This window comes from Podarcis gaigeae, assembly GCF_964106915.1.
Source record: "Podarcis gaigeae genome assembly, chromosome: 10".
NCBI classification, from domain to species: Eukaryota; Metazoa; Chordata; class Lepidosauria; order Squamata; family Lacertidae; genus Podarcis; species Podarcis gaigeae.
In genome coordinates this window covers 18,763,448-18,773,234 of record NC_139686.1, presented here as the reverse complement: position 1 = coordinate 18,773,234, position 9,787 = coordinate 18,763,448, and the positions used below count along the sequence as shown (strand labels likewise).

Genomic DNA, 9,787 nt, shown 5'->3' with positions numbered 1-9,787 from the left:
TTCTGATTTACTAGTGGACACACAAGAGTGGTAGGAAAAATATTTTTTAGAAACAGCTCCTGTAAAAACCATTGGGGGCAAGGACTTTGTAAGCATGATTCCTTCATGCTGCCCGGACATGTTGGTGACAGAGAGTGGTGCACAGGGATAAGGACCTCCTGGAGTTGGGGGGCAGTTTCATTTTACCCACTCCTTTATATAGTGAGGGTGGATGGGACATGGTAGCCAAGTATGCAACTTGAACAATTGCTTTGTGGTTCTCTGCTTGTGAATAAAAATTAAAAAATGAAATGTCCACTGGGGAAATGGGTTGCTATTACCTGAATGTTCTATGAAGTTTCAGGGGACTGTTTATTTGGATCTGGAGCTAAATGAAGTTGACCAAGTTATAAGTGAAGGTTCTTCTAATCTTGCAGCTAGATGGGAGAAAAGTTTGAAGGAAGTCTAGCTGCTGGCCTGGCAGTTGTATGAATGTTGTTTAATGTGCCTCCTTGATACTTAAAAAAGTTACATGCAGAAAGGAAAGGAAAGCTAAGCTTTGGAACAGACAACTAAGCATTTTTATTTGGATGAACTATTAATATAATTCGGACTATGATATAATGGGTTTAGTGCTACACATTGGGCATCTCTAAGACTGAATGCTGATTCCAATGTTGAATACCTGTCAAGTATAAATTGCCAAGAAAGGCTAGTTGTGGTTTGAATGATTCTTTTATTTTCTGTCCACATTTAGTGCCCTTATATTACAGAAATGCAAGTCACATGCTGGGTAGTGTTGCATTTCTGTTGAAACAATGTCAAAACAATTTAATGTGGGTGGAAAGGAATGAACAAAGCTAGCAGACAAGGCTTCATGCATCTGTTTCAACTTGCTAGGAAGGCAATATAGTTGAAGGGGATGTGACGAGCCCTGGAGGTTTGCTATCAAGGAAATGCAGTGTTTATCCATTTTCTTTATTATCCTTTGGGATTTCATTTATGATTTGTTCTAATTATCTGTTTATAACTGTGAAAAAAATAAATGCTATATAAGCCGTGGCCCACTCTTAGTCAGTACACAGCAAAGCACATGTCATCTTAATATTGTGGGGCAATTAAATTGAAATTGATAAGCGGTAGAACATGGTTGAAGACTTCCACATGGTCATGCAGCTCATTTAAATGACCAGCATGTGTGCTGTAGGGGTTTTGCCCTGATCGATAAGGAACTATGTATTGTTAAAAAGGTTGTGTACCATCCCCAATCCCTGCTGAGCAGTAGCAAGATTCCAGGGGTTCCAGGCGGCTACCCAGAGTTGTGTTTCCTTAAACAGTATATTATAATACATTGTCAGCTGCAGTGCAATTCACTCCTTTCCCAAATGACTTTGGAGCAAAGTTAGCATTTGACACACCCTGCAGAGAACAGGGAAAGCATCTTAAGTCAAAAATTCCATGTTTACATCCAAAGGTTAAAGTCTTCCAGTAAGAAACATACTTAACTGGCCTGGTTTTGCTGTCTAGTCATCAGTAGTTCATTTTTAGAAATGTGTGCAAATGTGTTTGCTTTCTCATTTAAGTAAGTCTTTGAGGAATACTTGAAAATGTTACATATACTGCTTGTTGAATCCTTGCAATCTGAGAGAATTTGCAGAAGACCCAAAATATGTGGCTTACCAGTCAAGTCAGTTGCCCTGTTCCAAAAGTGTAATTTGCGGCACCAGCACTTCTAATAGCATGTTTTCTTCTGATTTTAGTGCAACAAAAGTGAGATAAATTCTTTTGTCATGCATATGTTTGTGAATTTTGGGAAAGGATGGTAGTAGATGAGTTTACAGTACAATCACATATTCCACACATTTAACTTACATGATTGAACACCTGCCAGTTAAAATTGCACAACTGGAATGTAATCAAGGTGGAGAGCTTAAAAGCTATTTTGGGGCCAGGTCCACTGTGTGGAAAAAGCTTTTAAAGGGCAAGGGCTGCTCTGTGTACAGGTTCTGGAAGTTCTGGGCATGTTCTCTCTCTTCCCTTCCCCCATTAGCCATAAGGATGTTCCAAGGGTTTGGGTATACACAATTTTTGTGTATATGCGGAACCCTTGGAACCAAAACCCTGTGTAAGATGTGGTTATATTGTATTCTGCCATTACAAATCTGTTGCAAAAGTACTTTTAAGAAGAGAATTGTGGTGGTGGTGAAATTCAGGCTTTTGAAAGTTCTGTACAGTATTTAAATTTATCAGATTGGGTTACTCAGTGTTTCTAAATTTGTAGAACACAATTGCATGTGTTTTGCTTTTCAATCCAGGGTTTTCTTTACTCTTTTGGAATTCAGCATTGTTGAGATCACCAGCCATTTTGAATACCAGTGGCTGGAAACCACAGGTGCCGGGGGGGGGGGGGGGAGAGTGCTCTTGTGCTTGGGTCCTGCTTACAGGTTTCCTACAGGCACCTGGTTGACCACTGTGAGAACAGGATGCTGGACTAGATGGGCCAATGGCCTGATCCAGCAGGTTCTTCGTATGTTTTTCAAGTAGCATTGTTACATTGTTGTGGATTACTGAGGCATTCCCTTTATGCTTTGTGTGCGAGCACATTTGCTTAAATTCTTGAATAGCAAGACTCTGAATTCTAAGATAACATTCAGTATTTCATGCTAAAAAAAGGACCTAGCAATCAAAACTGTCACAAGGGAAAAGAAAAGCAGCATTCAGTAGAAATACCAAAAATAAAAATAAAAAAATGAATTGCATAAATTAGTATATAAAGCCCTTAACAATTTAGGACCAGTTTACCCATGAGATTGCCTTACCCTACATGTGTCCACTTGTCCTCTTCAATCGGCAGAATTGGCATTACTACAGGTGCCATGTAGAACTCGTCCCACATTTGTCAGAACTTGGTCATTTAGTGTGGCACTGCTTACACGTTGGAACTCCCTACCTATTGAAATCAAGCACCTTCACTGTGCTATTTTCAGTGTTTACTAAAACCAAATTACCTCAACACCTGATTCACACAATAGCACAGCAGAGAGAGAGGGAGGGAGGGAGGGAGGAAGACAAATTATTTTTGCTGCTGAGTGATTCAGGGGGTTTGCAGGGTAGTGTAGCAGCAAAAGACACGTATTTTACAGTCGCGCTACCCTGCAAGACCCCCTGAATCACCAGGCCAGGCAGGTGGAGATGTTAGGTGTCAAAGGTGGTGCCTTGACATATCCATCTGGTCGTAAGAGGCCAGTTTCAAGTTGCAAAATGTGACTAGCGCCCAGCTGATTTCAAACCCTGGTCATATCTTACCTTGACTGGGCCTGATAGGAGTTGGACTGCTACAGCATCTGGAGGGTCACCACAGTTCTCTGTTATTTCTTTTATTATCCTTCGATAGTGAGTAATTTTAAAGTAAGGATTCCTTTATAGGGTTATGAGTAGTCATGCAGCATATTTTAAACCTTACAGAAACTAGAAACTAAAGTATTAAATGAGCAAGCTGTATTTTTAAACAAGGTTGGTCTGCAGTGGTCAAGTGTGCATATGTTTGTAGGCAAAGTCTGATAAGTTTGCCATAAATTCAAAAGTAAATTCTCCAGATGGGTTTTTAAGGAAGAAGATAATCAAACTGCATGAAGTTCTGTAAAAGCCACACTTTTCTAGGGAAGAAGTAGCTGTTACAAGTTTATCTGGTCACCTGAGGTGTCTTTCTCCTTACTGGTAAAATTTAGTATAGCACAAGTAGACACCACTGACTTTCTGCTGTGGAGATAAAGAATGGAAAACTGCAGTGATGTTACATCACGTGTTGGCTGAGGAGGGGTGTGTGTGCGGCTGGGCTTCTTCAGTCCTGTGTGTCTTGTAGCATCTAATCCTGCCCCAAGAATTTGCATGTTTGTGGCCTTGCCTATATAATTAAGTTTGATTTGTTTTTGTTCCAGTTTTTCATATATGTTTTCTTGCCCCCATCTTTTAGGATCGGAAACTGTCCAAATCGGAGAGGCAACGATTTAAGGAGGAGGCTGAAATGTTGAAAGGACTTCAACATCCTAACATTGTTAGGTTCTATGATTCCTGGGAGTCTACTGTCAAGGGAAAGAAGTGTATTGTTCTGGTTACAGAGCTTATGACATCTGGCACATTGAAAACGTGAGTATAGGCTTGCCAGAGCCATACACTAATGATGAACATGGATATCAAAATTACCAAAAAAAAATAAAAATGAAAAGTTGTTTGGTTTTTTGGGCAAAAGCCTTGTAAAAGCCGTTGGATATATATTTGGATATATTGACCTTTTCTGAGAAGAAGGTTCAGAATGATAGCTACTGTGTACTCTTTGGGCTTTAAATTATGAAACCTCTCAACCCATTGTCAGTGCTGTACTGTGATGGAAGAAATGTTAATAGGCTTTGAGGTCCTACTTTGGCAAGCCATATCATGTCTCCTGTGCAGCAAATGCTTGAAATTCCAGGCAAAATAAGCAGCAAGGGAGTCCTCTAGTGGTCAGTGAAGCACTCTTTGCTCTTCTCTATATTTTGATTCAGAATAGAATTATGTATCAAATAAACTATGGGGAAGGACCATAAATATAGCATCTGCCTTGTATGCCGAAGGTCCCAAATTCAATTCCTGGCATCTCCAGGTAGGGCTAGGAGAGAACCCTGCCTGAATCCCTAGAGTGCTGCTGCCAGTCAGTGTAGATAATACTGACCTAGATGGACCTATGCTCTGACTTGGTATAAGGCAGCTTCCTGTTTTCATAAGTTCATGTAATATAATTAAGAAATTCTTACTTAATTAAACTCTTTTTAAAATTAGAATTCCTTAATGGCAACTAGTTTTTGTGTGGAGGTACACTGTGAGGAAGAGTATCTGTCAAGTTTGAAATCCTCTTAAACGAATGGAATCAGTGAGTTACGGAAAAGGACTGTAGATAAGCTAGTCAAAGTATCTCAACTTGAGTTCTTTCTGAGGTCTACTGATACCCCAAAATAGGATTAGTTAAAAAGCGGTAAAAGGGTCAGTTACCAGTTCTGCCAGATTCCTTTTCAGAAACTGTGGGTTTGGAGACCAGTTGCCATTTTCATGCCAGATTCTTGTATCTGAGCACTTTGATGAATCTCTTTATTTCCCAAATCAAAGATAACAGGATTAATTGAATTTACCTGGGTTGTAGTCGAAATTTGGCTGTCCATAATGGAATTAAGTTTAAATTGTGAGTGGTTTACTTCTGTCCAGGTGCAGAAGCCTGTAATTAGTATCTGTTGGCAAGTTCTGTAGTCTTTATTATTGGCTTGCATGTGCAGTGACTGAGCACATGTAACCACCATTACAAAATATCTTATTTGAGCAACAGCTGTATCTGCTAGCATCTTCTAAAGCCCGCTTCCCCCTTTTCCCAAGCGAGCAAACCGTCAATCTTAGAAGTTATGGCTTAAAATAAACTTTAGTTAAACAAGCCCTCCTTCATAAGCCTGATTTAAATTGGCTTAAATTGACTAGAGAATAAGAATATAATAAAAGCTCTGCTGGCTCAGACCACTGGCTGATCTAGTCTAGCATCCTGTTCTCACAGTGGCCCAACCAGATGCCCATGAGAAGCCTGCAAGCAGGACCCGAATGCAATAGCATTCTGTTCTCCTGTCAGCTATTACTACATTTCCTCTTTTGCATGCTTTATTGATTTCCTTTTTCATCTCAGGATCTCCCTGAGCATTTAGATAAGGGAGGATGATAGTACATACCCCATACTAAATTACTCATGGGGCCCAGTATCACCATCCACAATAATTTTGTGGACAAGCCTGCCTCTGATGGGATTTCTAGTTGGCTTGATTCAATGTCCTCTTTGATGTACAGAGTGAAACCATCTCCAGTACAACCTTCCCTGTCCTTACTATAGAGTCTATATCTGGAGATAACAATTTCCCATTACCTCCCTCCATTCTACGAGATTCCCATTGTGCCCACTATATCAATGCGGTCTTTTAAGACCATGCACTCCAGTTTGTCCACCTTGGCTCTGAAGCTTCTAACATTAGCTTATAACGATTTACATACAGTGTCCATCTTCAAGTGTCTTTGGCCTGGGGTGCTTTGGCCTCTCTGAATTGCTGACCTCTGCCCCTTCACCTAGTTCTACAGCTCCACAGTTTAAATTTTCATCATTTCCCCCCTCCCCCCAGCTTCATCTCAGGGGGCAGATTTGTTTCAATCAGCTCCTGTTAGCACTTCCCCTGTAATCAGTTCAAAAGCTGCTATGCCGTCTTTTCTCTTTCAGTGTCAGTGGTCTGCTTCCATTCTGGTTCAAGTGGAGTCCATACCTTTTGTACAGGCTTGGCTTGCTGCAAAATGTTCCCCGGTGCTTATCAAATCCAAACCCCTCTTCCCACAACCAGCATCTCATCCACACATGGATTGCTAGCCTGCACCACACTAGCTGGTCCTGTGTTTTGGAGAAAGCTACATTGAATGTCCTGGCTTTCAGCATCCTATCTAGCAACCTAAATTTTGTTTCCAGGACTTCGTGACTACATTTCCCCCATGTCACTGGTGCAAACATGCACCATAACCACTGACGTCTCCCTAGTACTAACCACCTGTCTAACTGTGGGCAGTGGGCAACACCTGCACCCTTTGCACCAGGTAGGCAGTTCACCATGCAATCTGTATGCCTATCATAATGGCAACCATCTATGTCCCTAATTATTGAACCACCCACAACCAGGATCCATCCACCTCCTAGAAAAATATCCTTGGCACAAGAGGACACCAGCTCATCCAAGGAATGGGTTCCTTCTAATGTATTATTTTCCTCTACCTCAGAGCAATGACCTCCTTCTCTGAGACCCTCAACCTCTCTGACAGCTGGGGAGCTTTCATTCTGGGAGTGGGCTGCATGTTAGATCTTCATGAGCCTAGAGGGCTGTTGCTGTGTTAGTCCTAGGAAATGATTTATTATTTTTGCAAGTTTTGATAAGGTAGTATTTATGTTACGGAAGTTCAGGACAAATGGGAAAGTAGATGATACTCAGCATTTCAGAGGTGGCTAGAAATGGAAATGCATTTAGTTATAGCGAGTACATAAAGGATTTGCAAGGACACTTGGAAGTGACTAAAACATTTGAATTAAAAGCCACATGTCACCCACATAAATTGAATTACAGATGCTATTTCACTTCCTCTGATAGATTTCAGTGACCTGTAAGCTCATTTTCGTTTGCTGCAACATATGATACTAGTTTACCTGCCAATCTGTTTTAACAGAATTAGCCAGTATTGGTATGCACTGCTTTCAAATTCAGAACAGTGCTTTGGTTCATTGTTGCTTTCCCTGGGTGAAATGGGGGAAGGAGCATAACTGCAGAATGTCAACTCAGAATGAAAAGAAGTTTTTGTTGGAAAGTGAATGACAGCTATGATGTCACTGTAGCAACCACTTAGCTATTGAAACATTAAATGAAGGAGCTCAGCCAGGAAGCCTTGGTTACAGTGTAAACTTGCCTTTACTTGACTGATGGTAATTAAGCTAACAAATGAAAAGATTTTTATGTTCTCCTTGAGACCTTGATCCTGTCCAATGACAATATCTGCACTAATTTTAAGAATTTTAGAAACATATTTTTAGTTGGCATATTCTGTATTGTGATTCTCTCCCCACTACCCTTTATCTAAATTTGAGTGAGGTGTCAGCTTCCAGAAGCATTTTGCTCCTCCTTGAAAATCTGGTGGGAAAAGTTATTTTTGTGTGCCTTGACAAGCCCATTGTCCTGTGAACAAACCTCATTACACCCCAGTTAGCTTCCAGGAAAGTCATTTAATTTCTTAGTTCAGCCTTTAGCAATACCCCTTCCCCCATAAACCTTTCCTCTATATTAACAGGCTTCCTCCTTTCCATGTAATGTTCAGTGTTCAAAGGTTGCTTCCCATGTCACCCCCCATGACAGGTGTTTGGGATTCTGTGACTAGCTTGGATGCCATTATTATATGATCTTACAATAGATGCTTATCGTGATTATTCCACAACAATTCAGTGCATGTTCTGATCTCTGCTTATCCACTTCATTGTAAGAGCATGTCTTGATAGAATAATTTGGACAGCTGCCAGTTCTGGATGATTGATACTAATCCCCATTGCTACAATTTCTGTAGTTCAAAAGGAGGGACTTTGAAATCACATTTCAAACATTAATCCTGGTGTGAAAACTGCCCTGTAAAAAGCATTTGAGAGATGGTTTCAGAGGGAAATTGGAGTTCAGCTTGGAATAAGAGTTGAGAAGAGGAGGATATTAGAAGGAAAGTATGAGTATGAAGGGCTCATGGGAGACTGGGAGAGGAAACTGCTGGTGTACATGTTCTGATTTGATTTTTTGGCTGAGATACCCTTTGAGTATTTTGCTGCTCGCATAATATCACTCAGGTTTTTGTGCCCATTGCACAAGATACATCTTAAGAGAGGCAGTTTGGCTCAGCTATAGTGTCTTTGCTTACATTCTTGGCTCTTAAAACGTACTTGTCTGTTGCCAATTCTCTTCTCTTAAAGGCTTTGGGCCCCAACTTTTCCTGCCAGGGATGCTGACTTTTCAAATATTATCCTAAGCTGGTATCACTTCTGAAGTCTCTTGAAAATGGAGCTTTTGCAGGAAGTGTAACAGCTAGGTTTTAAGCAAAATTAATTGATGTAAAGCTAATTGCTTAAAAAGACAAAAAAAACTATTACAGCATGTACAGAAAACTGAATGGATACTTAAAATTATTTTATGAAAAAGAGAAACTGCTTTGAGGTAGCGAATGTGCTTATTTTGCCTTCCTTTTGTAAAACATATAAAGATGAAACAGGACGAAGGAAGAGTTTTCCTATGTGCTTTTCAAGACTTCAGGCAACTGATTAGAAAGTGGAGTAATTAGGAGGAAAGGAAAGAAAGGGGAATAATGATCTTCTAGGACAGGCATGTCCAACCAGTCAATTGCGATCTACTGGTCGACTGTGGGCTGTCCCTGGTCATTGTGGGATCGCAACCTGCCCTCCCCCGCAAGCCCAACAACTCTGATGAAGCCTCCTCAAAAAGAGCTCAACAACTCTTGCCACTGCCTCCCAAAGAAAGCTGACAATGGATAGATCACTGCCAGTTTTTTTATACTGGGAGTAGATTGCAGTCACTTGGGAGTTGGGCATGCCTGTTCTAGCATACTGAGGGGATGAATTAAGAATGGCCAGCAGAGAAAGAAGAGTTGCCAAGGTCAGTAGAGAAAAAGCACGTGTGCGCACATGGATCCAGTAAAACAGATCTTCTTGAAATCGCATTTGTTGTTTCAGAGGTTATTTACTCCCTGCTCCCCTCAAAATCAAGTAACAGATCATATCTGCCTTCATTGACTTTCAGAGCTACTATTGAGCAGCAACATAAATCTGAGGTGTCAATCCTTATGGAACCTCATAATTTGTACATGGGATCACCTCAAGAGTATTGTCAAATCATAGCCCACCTGTGTCACAGATGTGTTCTATGATTTGATAGTAACTTTGTTGTCATGTTATGTAAAAATCATGAAGATACATGGGAATCTGTGCCTTGGGCATGTTTTTGTGGTGCTGGCAAGCACTGTCACTGTGATTTTTACTGTGCAACCTACTACTAAAAATGCTTTACTGGTGCAGGGGAACCTCATATAAAATCATGCACATTAAAAAAGATTTGTTTTAATTCTACTGAATCTCAACTTTTACCCAGAACCCAAAGAATATGAAAGAGAAGGAGTGTGTGCTTATGTGAGCATGTGTACATGCATGTATTTTCTGGAGAAGGGAGTT

General features: G+C 40.6%; 1 protein-coding gene across 19 annotated transcripts in view; it reads left to right on the top strand.

Annotated features, from left to right (window-relative positions):
- WNK1 (WNK lysine deficient protein kinase 1) overlaps nt 1–9,787 on the top strand; it is a 112,641-nt gene that overhangs the window by 29,191 nt on the left and 73,663 nt on the right. For all 19 annotated transcript variants that reach the window (XM_083699707.1, XM_083699706.1, XM_083699705.1 and 16 more), the window contains exon 2: nt 3,953–4,125. In XM_083699707.1, coding sequence (XP_083555833.1) covers nt 3,953–4,125 — 173 coding nt within the window. The remainder of the gene's footprint in view (nt 1–3,952; nt 4,126–9,787) is intronic.